This window comes from Carassius auratus, chromosome 45, assembly GCF_003368295.1.
Source record: "Carassius auratus strain Wakin chromosome 45, ASM336829v1, whole genome shotgun sequence".
NCBI lineage: Eukaryota > Metazoa > Chordata > Actinopteri > Cypriniformes > Cyprinidae > Carassius > Carassius auratus.
The window spans coordinates 9,731,164-9,757,586 of NC_039287.1; the positions used below are offsets into that span (position 1 = coordinate 9,731,164).

General features: G+C 37.5%; 1 protein-coding gene and 1 long non-coding RNA gene across 5 annotated transcripts in view; both read left to right on the forward strand.

The window, feature by feature from the left end:
- The window catches only part of LOC113063204 (palladin-like), a 77,679-nt gene extending 69,651 nt beyond the window's left edge, over positions 1-8,028 (forward strand). For all 4 annotated transcript variants that reach the window (XM_026233428.1, XM_026233431.1, XM_026233430.1 and 1 more), the window contains 6 exons: positions 57-145; positions 790-922; positions 1,901-2,108; positions 4,251-4,416; positions 4,847-4,980; positions 6,346-8,028. In XM_026233428.1, the coding sequence (XP_026089213.1) occupies positions 57-145; positions 790-922; positions 1,901-2,108; positions 4,251-4,416; positions 4,847-4,980; positions 6,346-6,506 (891 nt within the window). In that variant the 3' untranslated portion in view covers positions 6,507-8,028. The remainder of the gene's footprint in view (positions 1-56; positions 146-789; positions 923-1,900; positions 2,109-4,250; positions 4,417-4,846; positions 4,981-6,345) is intronic.
- A 4,953-nt stretch (positions 8,029-12,981) lies between these two features.
- LOC113063205 (uncharacterized) lies at positions 12,982-25,778 on the forward strand. Its single transcript, XR_003278645.1, has 7 exons — positions 12,982-13,086; positions 14,285-14,361; positions 14,571-14,781; positions 22,269-22,408; positions 22,476-23,777; positions 24,693-24,838; positions 25,657-25,778. It is a non-coding gene; the product is annotated as an uncharacterized LOC113063205 (long non-coding RNA).
- Positions 25,779-26,423: the final 645 nt, after the last annotated feature.

Below are 26,423 nucleotides of genomic sequence, written 5' to 3' on the forward strand. Positions count from 1 at the left end.
GGCAGATAGCATCAGCTTCTTTATTCAAATGTTTCTCTCTATATCTTCTGTCTTAGGGGAGAGTGAGCTGTACTGGAAGGATGATGGTCCAGGCCGTGAACCAAAGGGGGAGAAGTCAGCGCTCCACACCTGGACACATCCGCAGGTATATAAACACTGGTCTTTTTAACATACACAGCGTGGGGATTACAGCAGGTCCAGTGTCAGGTTTGCTCTATGGGACTAGCACTAATAAAGGGGCGTGTCCCATGTAACGCACACCTGTATATTTTGGACAATGATGCAAGGACCAGTTAAAATGTCTTTTGTGCAGAATAGAATATGTTAATCTTTTTTTAAAGGGGTTTCCTCTGAATTCATTAAAATATATCTGACCATTCAGGTCTTTGAGGTATTTATATGTTTGATTGACAGAGTCAATATTCTCTTAAGGCACTGCTGTGTGCTAACCTATCATTTAATGCTCAAACTTGGATATTATTCCCTACGCAAAGTAAGCTCCTCATAAAACAAATATATATTATGTCACTTACTGTATTAGCCTATCCTATCTTACCTTTCTTGACTATATAAAAATTATACAAAATGTAATTATATTGACAATCTAAATAATTAATATTACATTTGTTGAAGTAAAATCCTTTAATTAACAAAAACATTAATATGCCACCCTGTTACCCAATCTAATATAGTTATTGTTTTCTTTAAGTACATTTTTGCTATTTATATTTGATTATTCACACTGATAACATGAATAGAATTGACTTAATTTTTTTGTCTTTTTCCAAGACCACGCTCAAGGTCCAGAGACAGCGGTGATGAGAATGAGAACATTCAGGAACGTCACTTCCGCCCTCATTTTTTGCAGGCCCCCGGCGACCTTATCGTGCAAGAGGGTAAACTCTGCCGCATGGACTGCAAGGTGACTGCACAAGCACTGCCACACTCACTTTAGCACGTTGACCATCTCCCTGTACATAAAGCATATTACATGCTTACTTAAAGGCATAGCTCACCCAAACCTCCCCCAGTTTAAAATCTGGTTTATTTCTCTCTCTCAGTTTGTTGTCTAACTGTAGTATTTTATTCTGGATCTGTACTGCTGCCCATGTCTGGCTGTGAACTGTGTATGTCAGAATAAAGGCTTACTGTGCCATAGAGGGTTTCACACGATATAAAAAGACCCTGATCAGTAATGCAATCATGCACAGAGCCCTTAATGTCAATGATATTTATAGAACCGATTTATTTCCTCTGGCTTTGAGGCTTTCTAAACTTTCCAGGCCATAGATGTCCCTAGATGCAATCAAAGTGCCTTTTTTCAGTTAGAGTTCTCTGCTTTTTTTTATTTAGACAGCCTGTTGTTTCAATTCAAGTCATGAGTGCACTCAAGTTAGCTGTAGTGAGATGCTTGATGGACGTTGTAAATATCACACAGGGAATATGCACACCCAGGGGAACTGTACTTGAGCAGTGTGTTCACAAACGTCATGAATATTCTGAGGAACATCACAAACACGGCAGATGGATAAATGAGCATCTCAGCCCCATGTGTAAACACAACACAAACACATGCACACACTCATAGACCAACCTAAACGACACGTCAGTTGGTGGTCTGTTGCTGGCACACCTTCGGGTGGAGACGGTGTTGTGTTTCTCAGGAATGTGAGAGTTGTTGAAAATAGAGCCCAGTGCACAGAGGCATTGTGCACAGACTGATTTCCCAGGAGAACCACACACATACAGCCACCAGATACCCTACACCAGACATAAACACTAGCATTAGGGTAGAAAATATTTTAAAAGGGCCAAATGCACTATGGTTTACATTTTATAGCAGAGTGGGAAAAAATATATCATGCTGAAAACAACTGATCGACTTGTCTTTCAAACATAGGTTAGTGGCCTGCCAACTCCTGACCTCATCTGGCAGCTGAATGGCCAGACCATCCGTCCAGACTCCTCCCACAAGATGCTGGTGAGGGAGAACGGGGTTCATTCATTGGTCATCGAACCTGTCACAAGCAGAGATGCAGGAGTTTACACGTGCATCGCCAGCAACAGGGCTGGACAGAACTCATTCAACCTAGAGCTCATTGTTGCAGGTACACCACTATCATCTTGTACACAACCATAGTTTCGTTTAGTTTGTAATAATAAAATTTGTGATTTACAGGTGCTGGTCATATAATTAGAATATCATCAAAAAGTTGATTTATTTCACTAATTCCATTCAAAAAGTGAAACTTGTATATTATATTCATTCATTACACACAGACTGATTTTCAAATGTTTATTTCTTTTAATTTTGATGATTATAACTGACAACTAAGGAAAATCCCAAATTCAGTATCTCAGAAAATTTGAATATAACTTAAGACCAATACAAAGAGAGGATTTTTAGAAATATTGGCCAACTGAAAAGTATGAACATGAAAAGTATGAGCATGTACAGCATTCAATACTTAGTTGGGGCTCCTTTTGTCTGAATTACTCCAGCAGTGCGGTGTGGCATGGAGTCGATCAGTCTGTGGCACTGCTCAGGTGTTATGAGAGCCCAGATTGCTCTGATAGTGGCCTTCAGCTCTTCTGCATTATTAGGTCTGACATATTGTATCTTCCTCTTCACAATACCCCATAGATTTTCTACCCCCCATAGATTTTCTATGGGGTTAAGGTCAGGCGAGTTTGCTGGCCAATTAAGAACAGGGACACCATGGTCCTTAAACCAGGTACTGGAAGCTTTGGCACTGTGTGCAGGTGCCAAGTCCTGTTGGAAAATGAAATCTGCATCTCCATAAAGTTGCTCAGGAGCAGGAAGCATGAAGTGCTCTAAAACTTCCTGGTATATGGCTGCGTTGACCTTGGATCTCAGAAAACACAGTGGACAAACAGCAGCAGATGACATGGCACCCCAAACCATCACTGACTGTGGAAACACTGGACCTCAAGCAAAGTGGATTGTGTGCCTCTCCTCTCTTCCTCCAGACTCTGGGACCCTGATATCCAAAGGAAATGCAAAATTTACTTTCATCAGAGCACATAACTTTGGACCACTCAGCAGCAGTCCGGTCCTTTTTGAAGCGAGACACTTCTGACACTGTTGTTCAAGAGTGGCTTGACACAAGGAATGCGACAGCTGAAACCCATGTCTTGCATACGTCTGTGCGTAGTGGTTCTTGAAGCATTGACTCCAGCTGCAGTCCACTCTTTGTGAATCTCCCCCACATTTTTAAATGGGTTTTGTCTCACAATCCTCTCCAGGGTGTGGTTATCCCTATTGCTTGTACACTTTTTTTCTACCACATCTTTTCCTTCCCTTCACCTCTCTATTAATGTGCTTGGACACAGAGCTTTGTGAACAGCCAGCCTCTTTCGCAATGACCTTTTTGTGTCTTGCCTCCTTGTGCAAGGTGTCAATGGTCGTATTTTGGACTACTGTCAAGTCAGCAGTCTTCCCCATGATTGTGTAGCCTACAGAACTACACTGAGAGACCATTTAAAGGCCTTTGCAAGTGTTTTAGTTAATTAGCTGATTATAGTGTGGCACCAGGTGTCTTCAATATTGAACCTTTCCACAATATTAAAATTTTCTGAGATACTGAATTTGGGATTTTCCTTATTGTCAGTTATAAACATCAAAATTAAAAGAAATAAACATTTGAAATATATGAGTCTGTGTGTAATGAATGAATATAGTATACAAGTTTCACTTTTTTAATGAATTAGTGAAATAAACTTTTTGATGATATTCTAATTATATGACCATTACCTGTATAATAAAATATAAATAAAAATAATAAGATACCATAAAGAATAAGATACATGTCATTCTGGTGAAATAATTTTTTTTTACACTAGCGAACAAGATTGGTAAGATTTTTGAAAAAGTCTCATGTTCACCTAGGCTGCATTTATTTGATAAAAAATACAGTAAAATAGTAATATTTTGAAATATTATGGCAATTTAAAATAAACTATTTTAATAAACTATAAACTAATAATCTATTTATAATTTGTGTGATGCAAAGCTGAATTTTCAGCAACATTACTCTAGTCTTCAGTGTCACATGATCCTTCAGAAATCATTCTACTATGCAGAAACATTTATTTCTTCATCAATGTTTGAAAACAATTATGCTGCTTATTTTTCTGGAAACTGTAAGTCCCCCCCCATATTTGTATTAATTTCATATATATTTATATATGCAATGTGTGTGTCTGTGTGTGTGTGTGTGTGTGTTTAGCCAAAGAGATGCATAAAGCTCCATGCTTCATTGAGAAACTCCAGAACACAAGTGTTGGTGAGGGTCACCCAGTGCGTCTCGAGTGCCGTGTGTCTGGAGTCCCATTCCCACAGATCTTCTGGAAGAAAGAGAACGAGTCCTTCACTCACAACACCGACAGGATAAGGTAAGAGAAGACCTTGGGCCAATCGAAGCCCTCCTACAGCCATTCCAAACTACAGTTTAGCTAAATTATTATATTATGGTATATCATGTTAAACACGATTTACCTCATAGATACAGTTAAAAAATGTTTGTGCACCATGAGCCTGTATATGGCAGCTGTTGGAAGCCTGGTTTTTAAAGTTGCTCCTTTTGTACACAAAGTAACCTCACCACAGGCGCTACCGTCTAAGCCAGCTCAGAGAGACGAGAGCAGTTAGTAACAAGCTGTAAAGTCTCCAGTCACTGTTTGTGAATGTGGTTTGCTCTTAAGGATTCAGATTAAAGTAATATGCCCGTGCAACCTGAATAGACAATCCTGCATCTCGATATAATCCTTTGTTTCAGTGCAAACAATGTTGCCACTCATTCTGATGATCAATTCTATTTCCCAGCATTCACCAGGACAACTTTGGTTACCTCTGCATGATCATCCAGCCGGCTCTGAAGGAAGATGCAGGCTGGTACACGGTTTCAGCTAAGAACGAAGCCGGGATCATCTCCAGTACGGCACGTCTCGATGTACACGGTTAGTCAAACATACAGTGGAAAGCTGAAGAATGCATGTAACAATGCTGAGTTATGATTGGTAAAAGACCAAAGTACACTAAATACAAACCAAGTAGTCTGAAGTGGTTTATCTGATCAATGCACTTTCATAAGTTGCTTCATACTAAGAACAAAACTGTATTTAATCGGCCCATTAAAAGCACACTCCCTTCCTCCACCCAGTGTTGTTCCCACAGCGATTAGCCAGCACTGAGTTTGCCATCAACAACAATTTTAACAATACGGATGCATTACCTAACATTAAACCAACATTAACATTAAACTAACAATGGACTGGCAGCCTGTGTGCTGGAGTCTTACGAAAGTTGTTTTATTCACACTAGGGATGTGATTTAACACTGATTGTTCTGATCTCCATCATACCATGATTCAAACTCAACACATCTACGTCTAGAATGAATTGGAACTAGAGTTTGCTCAACATTAACATTTTTGGCTTTGATACAGTATCGGCTTTGATACCCCAATACTGGTGTGAGTTTCCCAACACCATAGTTGCTAACCTGTTAGGAACTTAGTTGGTTTGGCAATTGGAAATTGCATTGCAACCAACAAAGTTGCTAACTTAGCAACTATGGTTTTGGGAAATGCACCCCTGATTGATTTACCAATATTAAAAACTTAATTATTTAATAAAAAACATATATATTAAAGATCTTTACTGTTGCATTAATATATTAAAAATAAAACACTGAAAGCTAACATTATAAATTTGTAATACTACATGTATATTTAGGCATCACAGTATTATGATGTTTGAATGTGGATCAGAGTTAAATTAAAATACTGGCCGACAAATAAAAATAAATTGTCATATCAGTAAACGATATGGTAAAAGATTGTATCACGCATATTGACAGTTGTATATGTATTTGCATATAGTCAAAACATAAATGAAATCCAAGGCACAACTTTCAATCAGACAGGGTTAGAGGTGCATGTACAGCACATTTTTCCAAATATAACATCCAAATATTCCAGACATTCTATATATTGTAACTGAGAGAAAAAAAAATAGCTACCAAGTTGCTGTGCTCCCGTTGGCACACATGGATGTGAATAATGAAATTGTCTGAACTCCTTTCAAATAACATTTCCCCCTCTGACTTGCATTTGTATATTTATCCTTTTATTTATATATAATTTATTTGACTTTTTTTTCGGGTATACTGTGTAACCCTAAATGAAACGTTCCAAGCCATACAGTTAAGTCTCAATATGTTTTCTTAATTGAGGAACTTCATTGCTTATCTAAACATCAATATTACATCCTCTGAAAGTGAGAAACCATGTTCATCCTCGCCCTTTCCTTCCCTTGCCTCAGCCCAGTGGCAGCAGACTCACACTCCGAAGCTCAAGAAGGTGCGTCCATCAGCGAGCCGCTACGCCGCTCTGACAGAACGGGGTCTGGATGTGAAGGCAGCCTTCTTCCCAGACGCCAATCCTCTTCCTCCCGGCACCCTAGTGGAGAGTGATGACCTGTAGAGACTAGATCTGGATCTGACCTTCGAATCCCGATCCCTTGATCCAGTGTACTCCATAATCCCCACCCATTTCTCAACATAAACCTGGGGTCAGATGAAAAGTGATCGATTGACTTTGGATGGCGAGGGAGGAAGCTGCGAAGCATTTCATTATCATTACATCTCTGCCTGAGGAGGACCATTCACTATACTTTTATTTCAGTTGTTTTCTGAGGGGAAGTGTTGTGGGTGATTAAGCGAGGTCATATCCTGCTTACTGGTTCGCTGACGCACTTAACCTACACACACACACACACACACACCAGCACGTGCTTTGAGGAAGGAGGTAGTATATCGATGATCACCTTGTTTTTCATCTCTAGATTTTACAAGTGCCTAAGAAATATTTAATTTTCAAATTAAATGTAAAATAATAATAATTAAATAACTATTCAAGTTACTATCATCTAGCTGTGCATGTTACTATGGTGCCAACACATTACACATTTTATGTATTTAGTTATAGTGCCTTAGACCTATAGATATTTATGAAACGCTGGAAGAAATGTCTTCCTCTCCAGCACAGGAAACAGGACTCTTTTGGGGTGGTTTGGTTGGGGGGCTGGTTCTCTGGATGAAGGGAACAGGGCTGTGGAAAGATGGACACACCTAAAACTCCATGGACCTCATCGTCCCTGGAGCTTCAGTGTCCTTGAAAGGCAACGTAATTATCAGATGCACAGTGGCATAGACAGAAGCTGCATCTGGATCTCAGCTCCAATGCAGAGATGTCACACAAGGCCGGGCCTTAATGAGATTTTCCCACCGTCTTTTTAGGAGAGATAAAAAGCAGAGACTGATGTGTCATTAACATGAGTGATGAGAGTTTTGCAAGTGTTGGCTGACTGACAGGTTTGGACAGATGTGCGTTGTGTTTCCGTGGATGTGATGAGGAATGCCTATGATGGAAGTACAGGAAGCAGAATCGGCTCATGCATGTTTGTGGAGGACGGGCTGATTGTGGATGAAGGCAAATTTATACGAGTATTACTGATTTTAATGATGATGGTGCATGGAATGATGAGATGGTAATGCTTTGACAGGTAGGCTTCAGTTTTTAGGTTTGGAATTACAGAAACATCCAAAGATGTGATACTGTTTTATATTTCATTGACTTTTAAGTAACTCACACATATTCCGTCTTGCAACGCATTTGTTAAGATATTAGCGTTCTCTAAACATTTTCTTTGATCAGTCGAGTATCAAATACTCAGTTCACATAGTTTAGCCTTCATCTCGTACACAGTTGCAACATATATACAAAACAATATAGCATAACAATATACACAATATAAGCCTGTGATTTGAATATGCTTTTTTTTCTTACATAGCTGTTTATCCTTTAAACAGACAGATATGAGGAGGTTCTTACTTTGCGGTATTTTCTGTTTTCCAAGCCAACCTGTGCCTGTATACGAACTGTTCTCCTTATTCTGTTCTGGTTTATGAATGGTAAAATAAATAAACATCTCTGAAATAACTGAGTTTGAGTCCAGTCGCTCTTGGCAAAAACATCTCTCAAAGATGAATTAGCTTTTTTGATAATCTGTATTATGATGGTGAAAAGGCCAGAATTTAACCCCTTTTATTAATACTTAAATTATTTTTATATGAATTGGGGCTTTAACTCATCTGTAAGTGTAATGTAGCACAGCTTATGTGGATGCTGAAAATAACTATGACAACACAAAGCGAGTCATATCCTCCACGCATTGACCTGTGACCTCAGTCATCCCAAGTATGGAACATGCAGCCATAACCCAAAAATTCCAGTGAACTAAAAATAACCTTAATCCAATCCAGATGGACCAAAACTGCTCTTACACAATGATACGTGTGACCTCAGAATTCCACCGAGAATTTCACAAGATTTGACGCAGTCTGTAAATACAGTTATTGCATCAGAATAACACAAATATGCAGTCAGCTCACATGCTTTACTGGCAGAAATCATCACAATGCCAGCTGTAGTCCTCCATCCACCAGCAGAGACTGTCCTGTGATAGAAGGAGACTCCAGGAGGAAAAGAACAGCCACCTCTGCAGGTTCCCCAAAACGGCCCAGTGGAATTTTTCTCACCGCTTCTTCCTTCTCCAGCCCTGCCGTCATCTCTGTCCGAATGAATCCTGAGAGGGGAAGGTGAAGAAAATTTTCAGTGTTACTCATATGACTGCTAATGAGCAGATAAATAGGCAAAAGAAGCAGTAGAAGAAAAAGATAGGACAAACGACCTGGAGCCACCAAGTTCACTGGTATATTCCGGGTAGCAACTTCCTTCGCCAGTGAGCATGTGAATCCGGCTTTACTGGTGCTGTACACACACTGACCGGAGTTACCCTTCACACCCTATGTTCACAACCACCACTGAACCTGAGGAAACGTGATTAAACCTAAGCCTACTTGATCATATTTGAAACACACATCTAAATTAATGATGTGGGCACAATCTACTACAATCCTCACCCTTTATACTTTTTTAGAAGGTTGAAGCACTTTTAGAATAATTCTAAAATTGTCCCTCTTTTGTGCTTTTTTAAATCTAGTAAAAGTAAATGTAAAAGTAATTTGTATTATTGTTATGCTATATATATATATATATTTTTTATATTTCATATCAAACGTCTATTGTACTGAAACAATTTAGATTATCCATACTTAATTTTTAGAACAAAATCATGATAAATGTGGGTACCAATTATGATACAGAAATATTTATTTGTGCATCTCTCAGTCATCTTTGTATTACATTGTATTATATGGTTTAACATTATATGATGTATAATTCCAAGCTATCAGAATTGCATCTTGTTTTTTGTAGTTATTTTTTTTTTTGCCATTTAAATATTAGCAAGTGCACTAAATTGCATATTTTGCTCAGTTTGTACCTCCATATTCTCTAGCTTCATAATCTAATATTAGCAATAAAAGCCAGACATATCAAATATAATACTCAACAAAAAACACATAATAATTTTTTTTTTGTTAGGGTTAGGGTTTTTTGTTTTTGTTTTTGTTTTTGTTTCCATTGAAATTTCCATTATGCGGACAGAGAGGGAAACAATCAAAAATCTGTAGCTTTTGCGCCATCTAGTGGTGATTAAACGAACCTAAAATGCCCAGCTGCTGATGCATGGAGACTTTCCCCCCTTTCTTCAACTTAAACTTCATAATATTGAATTGAAATAATGTATAAGAAGATCATAAGGTAGTAAGACTCACCTATGTTGACAATAGCTCCTCTGCAAAGACTGCATGTCTTCAGATTTACTCCTCAATAACAATGCATCTCTTTAAAAAAGATCCACATGCAATATATATATTACAAAGCTATTTTTTTATTATCGTCATCTCTTTAGGTCATAGTATCTGTCTGATATATTTATTCGACAACACATTTTCTGCAACACAGCTTTGTGGCTTTTCTGACCTGTTGATGCCATCTGCATTAACCAGGTATCCCACAGTGCCACAGGTCTTACTGATAGTCTCAAATAATTTCTGGACGTCTTCTACTTTAGAGACATCACAGCTTAGACCCAAATGTTTTTCTGAAATTAAATATATACGCCATAATTATAATAACTTTTTTAACACAATTTAGATTAACTCTTTCTAACTGTTTTTGTTTGTACTGTTCACTAGATACATACTATACATAACACTCCAATTTAGGTTAAAAAAAAAGAGGCCTGAACTGTATGATGTATGCATTGTCAAAATGAAGTGTTAGACTTTTCATCAGCCAGTGCAGCGTCCTTATTCATAGACAACACCACGACCCTATGACCCCTCTGTGCTAACAGAGACACTGCTCGCCCAATGCCATGTGGACCCCCGAACACTACAGCCAGTCTGGACATAACGACCCTAAAAGAGTAACAACAGCACAGGATGAACACTGCTGGCCAGCAATCAGATACTGAATGAATAAAGGTGAAAGTACAACTGAAAATAGTAACTGTTGACAAACATCGTCCAGTATAAGGAGTCCTTTGAAGGTAAAGCCCCACATACACTGAGACATCCATATTCAGAAATGTGTATTAAGTGATGTTGGAATATGATGCTTCATTGCCCAGCTCTGCCATTATGTCGCCAGGCATGGTCTTTGGTTTTTAGTTGACCGATCTTGATTAATCTGAGAGCATTAGTTCCAGCACAGACCAGACCCACTGCATTTCTGTTCTGAGGGCTTGTGTCTTTTTGATAGATTGTGCAGTCTGCATGATCTGGAGGAGCTCCAAGCTCTTGAATTAAATTATAGAGATGATGTCGTTGAGCTAATGATCGTTTCTCTACATGAAGTCATGCAGCAGCAGTATCTCTGACATCCGGATGGCAGGCTTATTAATGACATAAAACTGGGTTGGTGTATGAATGGTGATGATATTAACAGTAGAGGGTAGAGATGTCTGCTTAATACCATTTTAAACTTACAGTCAAACCTGAGAGTGTCAATCTGATTTTATATACTGTACAGATACAATACTATCAAAAAGTTTGTAACATTAATGTATTTGAAAGATGTCTCTTATGCACTAGACTTATTTCAACACACATTTTCATCATAAAACCAGTAATATTGTGAAATATTATTAAAACAATTTAAAATGACAGTATTATTTTAAATATATTGTACATTTTAAAATTAATTTTAACATATTGTAAAAGCGTTTACTCCGGTCTTGATCATGAGCTTTAGAAATCATTCTGATATGCTGATTAACTGTTAAACATGTCCTGTTATTATTAGCATTAAAATATTTTTGTGGAAAATTTGATACTTTTCTCAAGTTGAATAGAAAGTTCAAAGAAAATTGTATATAAATCTTCTGCGACATAAGTATGTTTACTTTAATATGTTACTTTTGAACAATTTAATGCATGTTTTTTATGATTTAGAAAAATCTCACGGTTTAATCATTGCTGTTACTCTGTCATTGAAGTACAGTAATGTTTCTCTCTTTTTCTACAGAGAGTAGTTGTTTGTACATAGTAATGGACTACTGTGAGGGAAGAGATCTTCTTAGAATAATCTGAGAGGGACTCTATTCCCTGAGGAACAAGTAATAGGAACAAAATAAAGACAATGAGTTAAGCTCTGCACATAACAGGCCACAATTTATCAAAGCTTTAAAAAATAAAAATTCTCACTCCTAGTGAATAGTGCCTATGAAAAATCTATTTAAAGTCATGTGCACAGCTGCTAACCTGTTTTATTCTATATAGAGTGGGTTACCCCATGGGGATGGCAACATTGTACCAAATTTAATGGGATAGTTCACCCAAAAATCTAAATTATTAATTAATTCTGCTTTTGTTTTCTATCAAGAATATTTTTCTGACCAAAGATAAAATTTTAAAATGTAATTTATTCCTGTGGTAGCAAAGCTGAATTTTCATTGTATGTGTCATTGTTTGTGAAGCAAAAGCATCACAAATCCTGATCACATCCTGAATGATGAAACATAATATGAATGTTCAGTCTGTGATGTATTAATTTGATTTTAAACCACAAATGGATGTGCATTGGTTTTGGATTGTAAATTAATACCCCTCTTTTGTCTGTGGCTCAGCAGTCAGCAGACTCTGGAAAAAACAAGCTTTACAACAGCAAGTCAGCTAACTGGTAAACTTCCTCATCCTGAGATTCTGAACTGTTTTTTTCTTCTTCTTTTTTCCCCCCAAATTGATAGCTTTTGATGAAACACAGAACAGTGGTTCAGAACCAAAGTTTATTATAGCACTTTGCATTTGCATGACTCGGAGTAGTGAATGTACCAACATGAATGAATAAATGAGGCAAGAATCAAAATATTGCAGCAGTGGAAAGCACATGCCATCAGCTCTAATTATATCATCATCACATATTCATAGTGTTATAAAACTACATAGAGTTATAAAAGCAACATTTAGGTGAGCTACAGTGAGAAATTGGTGGATACATTAGGCTGCACATTTTAATAATTTGACATTTAATTTTGCTAGTTGACTAGATGAAGAATAAAAGTAGTCAATGAATTATACACATACCTATTACTTCCAGAGTGAATGGGTTATGTATTAGAGTGTGTTTTGTTGTGTAACCATGGATGGTGTGTGGCGTTACATGCTCTGGGACTCCAGCTGCTCTACAGTAACCAGATTAATAACAAACAGGGCATTTGGTTATTTGTTGTATTTTATTATATTTTGGTTATTCTTTGCTCTGAGAGCAATAATGTAATAAAATGCATTATTTATATGCAGTAACATCCATTTATTTATTTTTTTAAACGTGTTTAAGAAAAAACAGCAGGTGAAGTCATTTGAATGGACGTTTGGCAGGGGGAGGGGCTAAGGAAGGCTTGGGGGCAGAGTCCAGACTCAGAGGTTCTGAAGGTGTTGGAAGAGGCATAGCTCCAGTCCTTTACCCAGAAACTAGATCACGCCAGCACCTGTGACCACACACTGACTGGTAGGTTTTTGATCAGAGTGTGGAAATAATCCCACCAACACCAGAGGAGATAAAAAGACTCAGTCTGGAGAAAGTGAGACAAAGGGTGAGAATAGTATTACACTGAAAATGAGAACAGAAATGTGTAGAAATTCAAATTCTTTTGCACTTTTGTTTGTACAAACATTTTCTCTGTCCTTCTAGTGATGGATGATATGGAGTCAGAATTTGACAATCGATAGCATCATTTTGGCATTAATATCTTTATCACTGTTAAAATTGAATACAGGTTGTTTTCAAACTTGTCATAAACCTGTCAATTTGCTCTTTTACTTCAGTTAGTATATAGCTGATCTATATATTAGTATTTTATTATTTAAAAAAAATAATCTAAACCATTCAAACTACTGTATTTTAAACATATTTTTGTTTTATCATTTAAAGAGAAAGTTCACCTTAAAACTGCCTAACACGTGTAGAATTTTTTTAGAATTGCTTTACAAATCTTGTGATACGATATCAGCTCATAGTTTGCAGGGGCAAAAAAAAAAAAAATAAGAAGAAAAAAAAACATATCACAAATAATGTTTTTTATTATTATTATTATTATTTTATAGTGCTTGACAGTACTAGTCACAGTCACACAACAGTCGTTGAATGACAAAAGCTATGTTACAATTCACTGTTTTCCTTATTACAGTATGTGTTCTAAAGAAACAATAACTGCACACAGGTTTGGAACGTTCACTACTGTTCAAAAGTTTGGGGTTGGAAGAATTAATTTTTTTCTTTTTTAGTGTTTTTCAAAGAGGTCTTTTATGGTCAACAAGAGTGTTTTTTCTTATATAATAAATAGAGTAAAATAGTAATATTGTGAAATATTATTTTAATATATTTTGAAAGATAATTTCTTAATTTATTTGTCAAATGGATTTTTTTAGCAGCCATCACTCCAGTCCTCAGTGTCACAAGATCTTTCAGAAATCATAGTAATATGCTGATTTGGTGCTCAAGAATTATTATTAGCAATGTTGAAAATAGTTGTCTGTAATTTTTTTTTTTTTTTTTACTGAATCCGTAATACATTTTTTCAGGATTCTTTAATAAATACAAAGTTCAAACAAGCAGCATTTATTTTGTAAAATTGTAAATGTCTTTACTGTAGTTTTTGATCAGTCTAATGCATTTGATGCTGAAATGTTGAAGTCTTTAAAAAAAAAATCTAAAAGTAGTGCACATAATGACATAACTTTCATATTTGCAATGAAAGATCCCTTTAGTCATTGTTTTTTTTTTATTATTAGGCCAGCAGAGGGCAGAGTATTACAAGCAGATTGCACACAGATAACATGCAGAGAAGAGAAACGGCCTGAACCTGCAGGTAGTCTCAAGTGCAGTGCTAAGACACCTTATCTCCCTCTCACACAAGCGTGTCTCATTATGCACCGTATTAAAGTGCTCCAGGCTTCCTCTTTACACTTTGTTTACTTTCTAACGATGTGAATCCTCAAAAGTTTAAAGAATGCCAGTTGGAAGGAAACTTCGCTGTCAAAAACAAATGAAGTTTTTGTTACGTCGTCTTTTTTTCAGTTGACGAGTCTCTGTTTGTGAAGCAAAGCAGTAGTCCAGCTCACAGACGTACAGCTTTGGCCGTCCTGTCTGCTCTGCTCAGTCCTCGCTGGAAGACTCTTCCGTCACCTCACGTTCCCGTTCTGTCTCTCCACGGCTCTCTCTCCACCGGCGTGATGACACACTTCTCATTGGCCTCTCCACTGGCCTCTTCGACACAAACAACCCAAAGGTGAGCGTCATCACTTCAACCCCATTGTGTGTTGAGTGTTAGTCTATATTTCTTTTCTCTCTCTTTGACGGCAAACCAGTGGAGCTAGCCCCTGGCCAAATAATCAAATGTTAAAGGCGGGAACACACTACATGACTTTTAAAATCTGGAGTGGTTGAAAAAATTCTAGGCATCATACACACACTTGCCAACTTTGTAAATGGTTACAAAAGAAAGAAAGAAAAAACAGCATCATACACTAAACATCTGAGTGTCAAACACTACCAGGCTTTCTGAACACAACAAACTGGACCTCCTTGCTAGCAAATGCATGACAAATGTAGACAATTTGTGTTGTAATATGAAACATGTTTAATATCCACTAAATGGATAGAATTATAGTCTTGAACAAAAAAAAAAAAAAAAAAAAAGCTGTGCCCATCAAACACTGTGATTTTCTGTCAGTTTATACAATTTATACTCAACTTATACCCAAAATCTGCAGACTAGGTATGTGACGGTATCAAATTTTCATGGTGTGATTAATTGCTAATGCTTTTATTACTGTATACAGTACTATCATGATATTGAAATTTAGTTTAAAAGAAGTGTTGTCATAATAAAGTATAATAGGTTTAATAACTTTTTTTCTTATAACAAAAAGAAACTTAACATTTAAATACAATAAAGCAATACACAAAGAAGTATAACATATATAATTTCAGTTTTAAAGATTAAAGTGCAAAAGGTAACACTTTACAATACTTTCTCATTAATTACCCTTAGTTAATGCACTAAAATTAACTATTAATAATAGTTACATTTGCTACAGAAGTTATTAATCTTTGCTAAAAATACTCATAGTTAAATGTTAGCTCAAGTTCATTAAATAACACAGTAGCAACTTTTGATGTGAACATTTTATTAAATATTGAAATTAAGTTTAATGAATGTTTGGAGAAATTTTTCATTGACAGTTTAACTAATGTTAACAAATGGAGCCTTAATGTAAAGTGTGACTGAACAATAAAGAATCAAACATTTTCATACAGTATAGGCCCGACCTAATAAGGGTTCAGACAGTAATGCTTGGTAATAATAACTTTGATAAAGTTTCAGTCCTGTATGTTAATGTATGAAAATGAAGAGGCATCACTATAAAACTGGTGCAGAGAAGTGGAAAAAGAGAAAAGAAAGTGTGCAAGATAAGGGTAAGTGATGGATTTTGGAAATATATTGTTGAAATGGCAGTTTCTGCATCGTGCTGCGAGTGTTTTGAGGACACGCTGTGCCAGTATAACAACAGTAATGAACATCAGTGTTTCCCACAGACTTGCACTCTATGGCAGCACTCCCCCCTGGGGAAATATATATGTATATGTGACCCTGGACCACAAAACCAGTCTTAAAAAGATATTGGATGGGTCAAAATTCTTGATTTTTCTTTTATGCCAAAAATCATTAAGATATTAAGTAAAGATCTTGTTCCATGAAGATGTTTTGTAAATTTCCTACCGTAAATATATCAATACTTCGTTTTTGATTAATAATATGCTTTGCTAAGAATTTATTTTTTTCGACAACTTCAAAGGTGATTTTCTCAGTATTTTGATTTCTTTGCACCCTCTGATTCCAGATTTTCAAATATTTGTATCTCTGCCAAATATTGTCAGTTAAACCAGATAAACCATACATCAATGGAAAGCTTGTTTATTCAGCTTCCAGCTGATGTATAAATCTCAATTTCAAAAGATGTACACTTAAAGGGACAATAAGTAACTTTTTAGGTATTTTATTATCTAAAATCAATATTTTTATTCATAAATATGCCCTCAATGGTGTACAAATACCTATGCCAATGTTTAAACTAATCCTTGTAAATGAAGAATTTATTATCTTTATATACATGGGACGGGTAGGTCGACGGAGGCTTCCATGTAGTTCCGCCATCTTGCAAAACTATAATAGCAGAGAGGGACAAAAAGTACTAAGCCAACGCGTTTCCACAACGCGTTTTCGGTCAGAGCCAGAAACGCAGGTGCAGAGCAGTGAGAGGCGCTTGAAACTGCACCGGCAAGTTTAAAAGTCTGGATTGCATTCTTATTATGGACCATACATATGTCGCGCCACAGGAGAAGAAAACATCGTCGCCAAAACAGTAAAAAATAGAACGTAAAAGGAAACGTGACCGTAGATTACAGAAAACAAGAGTTAATGTCGGGGAAGCTTTTTCTAGGTGGAAAGAGCTAATGCTTGATAAAGATTTCAAAAGAGATGCTGAAGTGGCCAGTTTTCTTCTCGACAGGTAAGTCAGTGTTACAATCTATATTATAATATTTTTTTTATATCTAACAATGCATATAATTCAGAAAATATAACGAATAAATTAGACATAACTACTAATTACAATATTTCATGTTTTCCACAGTCAGTAATTCATACTGTAACATTCGTTTGTTAGTTGTCATGTTGCAGTTTGTTTGAAATAACACACCTGTTCACCTGAAGGAAAACTCGACGAAGTGCTATTAGAAGACATCCTGTCAAAGCTTTTTGGTACATATCGCCTACCGTAGATGCAACGCGCATTTGAAAAAGCGAGGCGCTGGAGAGGAAAATTAGTTTGAATGCAAAATACAATTTCACCACTAGATGGGAGTAATTCCTACTTAGTGTCCCTTTAAGGCTGGTTTTGTTTTGTGGCCCATGGTCACATATATGCTAGGAACAGCAGAAATACAGCCTTTACCATGGTTACCTCTCTACACAAAGCAGAGCATGCAAGTGCAACTTCTGACACCTGCTTGTTTGTCATATTTACGTTTTCAAAACAGCCTTTCATATTCTTATTCACTATGGTGTTTATCAAAATCAAAGATGTGCCATCTCTTTATTGAAACATTTGTTAACACATTTTTCATCACAAATGAAGACATGGTTTTATGTTTACGTGGCACCATACACAACAAAATGTGTAAAAACACAGTATAAGTCATTATAATCAGTAATTATGTCCCCACTGGATGCAACAAATGCCTCGTTTGTGATGGGTTTTATTGGGTTTGACTCGTCGTGCCGGGGGAGACAGGGTATGGTAAGGGTCATAACATTTTCATCGCACGATTGAGGATTTTGCCAATCACAAAGCACTGGATAGCTGGCCAATCAGAGCACACCTCGCTTTTCAGAATGATGAGCTTTGAAAAAAAATAGATTTTTCAGAAAGGCGGGGCATAGAGCAACAATTATGTACATTATGTGGAAAATAGTTGTGTTTTTTTAACCTTAAAGCGCATAAACACATTGCATTCCACCAAATACACAAAATAATGTTATTTTTAGCAACGTCATATGAACCCTTTAACCCAAACTTATTTCAGTTGACAAGACCACATTTCTTCAATGTTTTTTCTTATATTTGTTGATCAAGTTTTCAACTAATATTCATATTATATATATCAGTTTTGTTTCAGCAGTTAGTTTCAGCTATGTATCAGTTTTGTTTTAGTTTCTGTTTAATAGTTACGATTTTAGTTTACAAAACAACTCTTCAAAAGTGGGAAGAAATTCAGGTGAGTGTGTGTATGTATTTGTCTAAAGCCCGGCTCACACAGTGTGATTTTTGGCCATGATTTGGTCATAAATTTTGAAAATCATAAAAGATTTCTATAATCCTAGGCTAAAATCAGTAGTTTTTGATCACCTTTTTGACATGTTCACCGACAGACGATTGATGGCCATTAAAAATTTGACCTCAGACGAAATTTTGACAGTGTCAGAAGGTTTTACGCACAGTCCTGCAGTATGACTTCTCCTACGACGAGTGTCAAACTGTCTTCATTTTTCAAGACAAGCCATGATTGGAATTAAGGCTACAGATTTCTTCGAACCACATAAACTCCGGCCAAATTCATCTGATACGTTTCCTTTGCTATGTGGGTGTGTAGTGCTGCTTTCACTATTCTTCTTAAAAACGCCACTATTGCCACCATTCATATACTTTTAATGATAGCCAACATTACAGCCCATGCAATGCAGCTTGCAGTCACTGAACGTGTGCGAGTTGATCGTGTAGAACTCCGGACAAGTTTTCTTGCGTGCAGCTGTTTTTAATGCGTCTTGACCGTCGTACAGTTTGACATTAATGGCAACTGAGATCCCACAGTGTGACATGATCATCATGTTCGTACAGTCTGACAAGTACAATCCTAAAGGACTTTTAAAAATCGCACCGTGTGAGCCCGGCTTTAGTGGAAAGATATGAGACTATTACAGAGCATAATAATGGAGGACTCCACTGCTGCCATTTATCACACTGATTAGAGCAGAATCTCTTATACTACAAGGCAAGAGAGAAAGAGATTACTAAAAAGAACAAGAGAAAGACTATGAGGAAGAAAGTTAGGGCACTATAGCAGGAGAAACAGATGGCAGCCTTCGATAATGTGTAGCACTGCATCTCGAAGTCAAGTTTTTGTTTGGGGTGATTTGTCTTCCACAGACTGAAATGTGTGCACACATAATGGTGTGTGTGTATGCAAGGATAGGCATATGTATGAGTGTGGATGTGCCTCGGGCCATTGCAGTGCTGGAAGGCAGAATGTGTGTGTGTTTTTGAGCTCCTGAGTGGAGCGTTATTAATGCGATTCTTCCACATCCTTGATATGCCAGTAAACCAAAGGACTTTGCGCCGGCCTGTGTACTTTTTCACCCACCCCACAGGCGCACATACGCAAATACTTTTCTTTGCCTTCACAAAAACACATTAACATTCACACCCACGCCAAGACTTTTGCAAACAAGCACGCACATTTGGCCTTTTGGCTTGCTTGCACCCAACCCTCTGGACAGCTGGACAGTCAGATCACACACACACACACACACACACACACACACACACACACTAAATGCCGTCTTTCTCAGCACAGGCTGTCAGTCTGTTTAATCAGTAGTTTAGCACTACTCTCCACTCAAGTGCGAGAACACAGTGCATCTCTGAACCGACAGCTGTGGTGGAGATGGATGATTGTGCCATTATTAAAGCCCTCCTCTGCTCTGTGGAGACAGTTTTAAGTCCCTCATGGGTGTTAAATAGCTAAGTCGTGTTATTCCTGTAAACGAATAACTTCGAACTGCAGCTTAGAGACATTTCTTGTTCCAATTCATACTGATTAAAGAGCTATATTCTATACTTTTGTAGTCTAGTAAAAATGCTTACACCAACAATAGTTGTAGGTAGTGGTCAACCGATATGTTATTTAACAGCCGATGCCAATATCTTGGAAAGTAGGGGGGCCAATATAATGTTTCTAATTATTATTATTAATATTTAGTCGGTGTACTGGGAAATTTGTGTGCATTAGGAATGATATTTTTTAAAATAAAGCCAGGGTAACCCGCATTTTACAAATAGCACACAATGAAAATGACATGAATATGACAGTGGGCAAATGCATAAAGTGCAGCATAATTTGTAATCACGAGTTTAAAGCATTTAATTCACACAAACCAACAGTCACACAGAGAACATGCGATCATGCTGGATACACATACACACTTCACAAGATCTCACAGCTGGATTCGACTGAGTTTGCAAGGTTTGTGAAAGTAAATGTTCATTTGTCATTCAAAGATTTGTTTAAATTATATACAAGCATATTTGCATAATTCTGACGGCGAACAAGAAAGTATTATAATGTTTGCATTTCTATTACTAATAGGCCTAATAAGATCGTTATAATACTTTCTGTATACATTAATTCCTTAGTTTAAAGGGTACATAACATACACAGTTTCACCTAATCTCATGTTAATCTTGAGTACCTATAGAGTAGTACTGCATCCTTCATGTATCCAAAAAGTCTTTAGTTTTATCACATTTATAAGAGAAAAATACAGCGTTCTGATTCTTTCCATAAAAAGCCGAGCTCCTGTAGGCGTGCCGTGGGTGGAGCTATAATACTGATGATTCGTGTTGTTTCCATTAACATATATTCACTTATGTGCTGATTTCCAACAAAAGACAGAAATCTGATGCAATTGTACCTACATGAATGGGGTCTTTTATCACAGGGACGGCTCCATGTTTTAATAGAAAACGATCATGTAACGCTGGGTTCTTGTAGCAGCTGAACACTGTTAACTTTCCCTCACATCCAAAAACGCACTTATTTGGAGGCATTCTCGAACAAATCCTATGCAGCGCTGCCGACGATTTTGAAGCGCGTTGATGTGTGCGGTCTTGCTCTCCTCTGGTCAATGTGTGCACACTTTTCCAGGAGAAATACTCATATAAGGACTTCCGCTCTCGTCTACGTCATTAGATCCACGATCTAAAAACAATCAGCCGAAACTTGTACCAACCCGGAAGGAAGATTTTCGGTAAAGAAATTCGCAGTCATTCTTCTAAATAATTTTGGCCATGTTTAGCATGAGAATCCATCTCTTTAACACTGTGAACAACTCTGAATACACGAAACACCATTGTACCCGCCCCCCCCCCTAACCGTTCTATATGATTATTAGACAGACTTCTATTCGTATTAGACAGAACTGTTAACAACGACGATGAACAAGAGCGAGAGTGTGAGCACTGTGTAGATCTTCCATTATTCAATCAACAATCCTTGAACTGAACCAAGTTCCAAGTTTCACTTTGGAAGTACATCACACGAAAGAAAAAATCAATCTGATGCTATTTCAGTGACATCCAGCTTTTAAAAGTGTTAATACTAACTATGTGACAGTATCAGAACTTTGCTGTTTGAACATCCTGACCAGCCCAAAACATTGGTTAAACCAGTGTTGCAAGTTTAAGACCGGACTATGTGTTTGGAAATCTTTTTAAAACAATCATTATGCACTTCATTTTGCGTAAATTAAATGGGATGATTTTTGCTGCTGTGCCTCTAAGACATGCATATGCCCTTTTCACATGTGAGATGAAATGAAAAACAATGCTTATTTAAGTTTCCTGTTGGGCGCAATAGAGTTGGCCCTGCCTCATCCTTCAATGACAACCTAGTTGCACAGCCTGCATTACACTGTGACAGGTTCACAAAACAATCCGTACCGAAATATGCTGCACAAACTCTGTAGGCCAGACTGAAATAATCAGGGTTGTTGTCAAAAATAAACTTAAAATGCTTGTTTCTAACATTAGGATCCTTCTGTCTATGCAGAGACACAGGTGTAACCCCACAGCACAATGTTTGCTGAACTTCCTGCACCTCAAGATATTAATGACATTGTTATTTTTTTTTTTAAATGTGACTTGTTGTTTACATGCTCGTGGCTGAGACAGCACAAACACCATTACAGGTTGAGCCCTTTTTGCAGCTTATTTTTAATAAATAGTCTAAGAGAACTGAGGAGGGAGCTTTGCATTTGGAGTGTTAGTGTATAGAGTTATTCAGCTACTGAAGAACATGAATATGTCTGTTTTCAATTTCTTTTAGGGTATTTGATTTTTGATGTTTGTGAGCACTTGTTTATGTGTGTTCTATCAGATGCTGAGGACGTGCTCTTTACCAGACCTCAGTAAAGTGTTCAGTGATGCTGCAGAAGCTGAAGGTGCAGTCGCTCCTGACAGCAACCTGGAGATTGAAGATTTGGAGGATAAAGCGGATGAGAAGTCTGAATCTGAGGAGTAAGACACACAAAACTCACGTGTGTACATGCTCTCACACACACTGACTTATCACTGTATCTCTCAGTGTATATGAGGATGATGATTTGAGGGAGCTCAGAGCATCTATGGATAGGCTTCTCCGGGAGCAGCGCAGTGATAATAAAGATGATGATGATGATGATGAGGAAGATGGTGGTGGATCCAGGGCTGGTGATGACAAACACAGTCCAGAGGAACAGAGTGTTTTAATGGAATGGCTGAGCAAGATGATGATGTAAGCCATGGTGAAGAAGAACCTGGAGGGTCAGTTACTAACGGAATGGAGGTTGAGGAAGATGAAGAGCAGAACCGCAGTGAAGGCCAGCTCAATGAGGAGTGGCGGTTATGTATCCATAAACCGCTGCATATGATAACCGTATCCTCAAACAGAGCACAAGGGCTGAATGCATGCACAAACACAGAACAGAACAGCTGCTAACTGTATCCATGATTACAGCATTGTGGCTATCTAGATCCACAAACACAGCATACAGCTAACTTTATCATACATCTGTGAACATAACAAAACAGCTTAATGTACATGTCAACACAGTGCAACAGCTATCCACAACCGTTAATGCAACACCTAACCTAACCACAGTGAAACAGCTAACCTCTTCTGTTAGCACAGCACAACAGCTAACCCCAACCACTAACACAGCACAGTGGACAACTTAATACACTAAAACAGCGAATTACAACACTGCTCACTTCATACACAAACACAACACAATTACTAACTGCATGTGTCAACACAGAATAACAGATAACTGTGTCTGCAAGCAGAGGTTAAATGCTAACATACTCTTTAAATGCAACCCAATAACTAATCATTTTCACAAACACGACAGCTAACCTCGTGTATTGTGTATACACAACTAACTATATTTAAAACAACTCTGAACAATTACATTAGCAAACACATCTCTATTGAACAAAAACATTATTGCAACAAACATGTTCAACTGTTGCTAAGCTCACTAAAAATGAAGTACTGTGTTTATTGAGCTAAATATATTGTTGTAGCTAATTACATCTGACGATGGATTGGGTTTGCATGACTACAGTGTGGAATGATGTTGGCAAATGACACTTTCAATACTGATATAGGTCAGCATAGTATCAGCCAATGTTCCACAACAATACACTCTCATTGTGTGAACTTTGATAGATTGTAGTGCATGCTTTATCTCTGTGCATGGATGTGAATGCAGATGACAGTGAGGAAGAGGAAGATGAAGACCTAGAGCAACAGCACAGCATCTTCAGTCGTCTGGAGGAGCTGCGGTTCCATCTAGAGCAGGCCATGGGCTTTGAGAACTTCTTTCTAGCCTACAACAAGATCAAGGTCGGAGTTCCTCGATTTTGCATTAAATGTCAACTCTCACCATGTCTTCAGTGAAATGAAGTGGTTTGTGTCCAGGTGAATGCTTTGCGAAAATACTGCATAACTAAAAGGTTGTTAGTGGTCAGACACCACCAATAACAATGCAGCCATGTACTTCACTCATACATTTTTAAACACTAAGTTTTGTTTCTGGCCTTCGGGTTCATTCTGGGAATTAGATACAGATGTTATCCGTAACCTTTAAGAATGTTAAATGTGCTGCCTTAGGAGGCTTTTATATAGTTTGTCACACTGGGAGTGCAATAAACTGCTGTGATTTGCTGTATTTTTGTTTTTGCTGCTGGTTGCAAAAAAAAAAAAAAAAAAAAAAACCTTACCCCCAAGAAACCCTGTAATGAAAATGACTTTATAATTCATAACTTAAAGGAATAGTTCACCCGAAAATGAAATTCCTTCATCATTTATTATATTTTGTGTAATACCAATGAAAGTCAGTCATACAGGTTTGGAACAATAAATGATGACATCATTTCAATTTTTGGGTGAACTATGGGTGGAGACTCTTTAAATATCTTCACTTTTATGCAAACCTGAATGACTTTCTGTGGAGCACAAAAGAAGATATTTTGTAAAATGTCTGAATTAATTTTTGTCTATACTATTAAATGAAAATTGAATAGGGTCCAATATTGTTTGTCCCCAGTGTTCTTCAAAATATCTTATTTTGTTTGCTTCAAAAGAATAAAGTCATACAAGTTTGTGACAACATGAGTAAATGATGAAATATATACCGGTATATTTTTTTTTTTATCTCTAGGTAAATTATCCCTTTTAGAATGTTGTTGCATCTGGCACTGGACTTTTCATTGGTTTGCTTGACTTCATCAGAAATTCATTATTTGATTTGTTATTTAGGGTATGAGGATGAAGGATTCAATAGGATGAAGATGAGAACTTTGCTGTGGGCTCCAGCATGGTGCAAAGCATTTTTGGAACTGAGCACCAGCACTTGTATCCTAAAATCCTCCATTTGGTGATGGCAGATGGAGCTTACCAGGAAGGTAAAGTGTTTGCACACACATTCTCACTCTCTGATCCATTCATACACCATTTCCTCCCATGTTCTTCACATAGTCGTACTAGTTCATTCAGTCAGATCTTTGTAGAAATAGAGCAGTATAACATGAATGGGTGTAGAAGAGAGCAATTGGGTCATTCAGTGCAGTGAATCGAGCACTTTAGAGAATGCCCTGAAAACACACATTCATAATTTACATGATTACATAAAACATTTGTTTTATATTTGCGAGTGTATCTCCCCCGGTTATTTTTTCACAGTATACAGGTGCGTCTAAAACTATCTTACTTTTATTATTGTTATTATCATTATCTTTATTATTATAAGCAATAATAATAAAGATGGTGATAAGAAGAAGAACACAACACACATGACACAACAATGTCTTAATGTGTGCCGTTCATTCACTAGTCCAAACAGACGTGGTGTGAGTGAAATATAGATGAAGTGTTTAAATAAGCAGTGCCTGCAGAAGGTGCACAAGACATTCTGTGCAAATCTCTGAGCAGTTCCAGGGCATTTAGGTCAGGTCACATCATTTGGATTATATACACGTATACCCCTACATGTGTCTGCTTGTGTGTGGAGCAGCCTCTGATGGATGTGAGGGTATTTCTGGCATTTACACTGTGTGTTCAAGGCTAACCCCTGATAATGGACTTTAATGTTTAAGGTCACCTCTGACATCAGGAATATAGCCTGGAAGTTTTCTTCAGATCTCGGTCTCGTAAGTGAGTTGATTATCCTTTAACAGTTCCTGTGTTTCTTTCCCTTCTGCCCCTCTCTCTCGCTCTCTCTCAGATAATGATGAATAGAAGTTATTCATCCGTGCCGTTGGCAGCCTTGGACAATCTGCTGGCAGGCTGAAGTATTCCCATGATGCACTCTGACAGGCTGAGGAGGTGCATGTGGAGGAAGGGGGGATTGAGAGAGAGAGGGGGGGGGGGGTAAAAAGAGAAATGGGGCACTCAAGCATGGGCAGTTTAAAGTCCACGGTTGATTTTAGTTTTACTTCCATATCCCAAGTCACCGAAGCACTACTCTGTGCATATAAATGTGTTGTGGATAATATTATTTAACCAAAGCGTAGCCGAGTGTTAGCAGGAGAGAAGTAAGAAGTCTCAGACAGAGATGTACATGTGTGTCCTCCTAGCTGATGACAGACTGTATGTGAAAATGCTGCTCATGCTGTATTCACAACAGCTGAAGCCATGGAAACGGCTTTTTAAGGATCTAGATCTAGATCTAGGGTCAGAGGTCAGTTATCTGCCCAATATCAGGTGCTCGCACGCACGAGCATTGGGATCTAACCAGCTGTCTACCTCAGACAACAGATCCGTCTAAACTTCTTGTCTGAAAATACCAGTCTTCTGATTTCTGCGGAACCTCTTTTTCTACTTTTTACACATCGTTAACATAACGTGCTTAAATGATTTTGCCTCTTTCAGGATTTCTTACTGGTAAATCTTAAAGCATTATTTCAGGACTTTGGGGAAACTGTTATTTAGGAAGATTGTCTAGAGAGTTACTATGCAGATGAAGTGCTTGTTGGGGGGTTTTAGCATGAT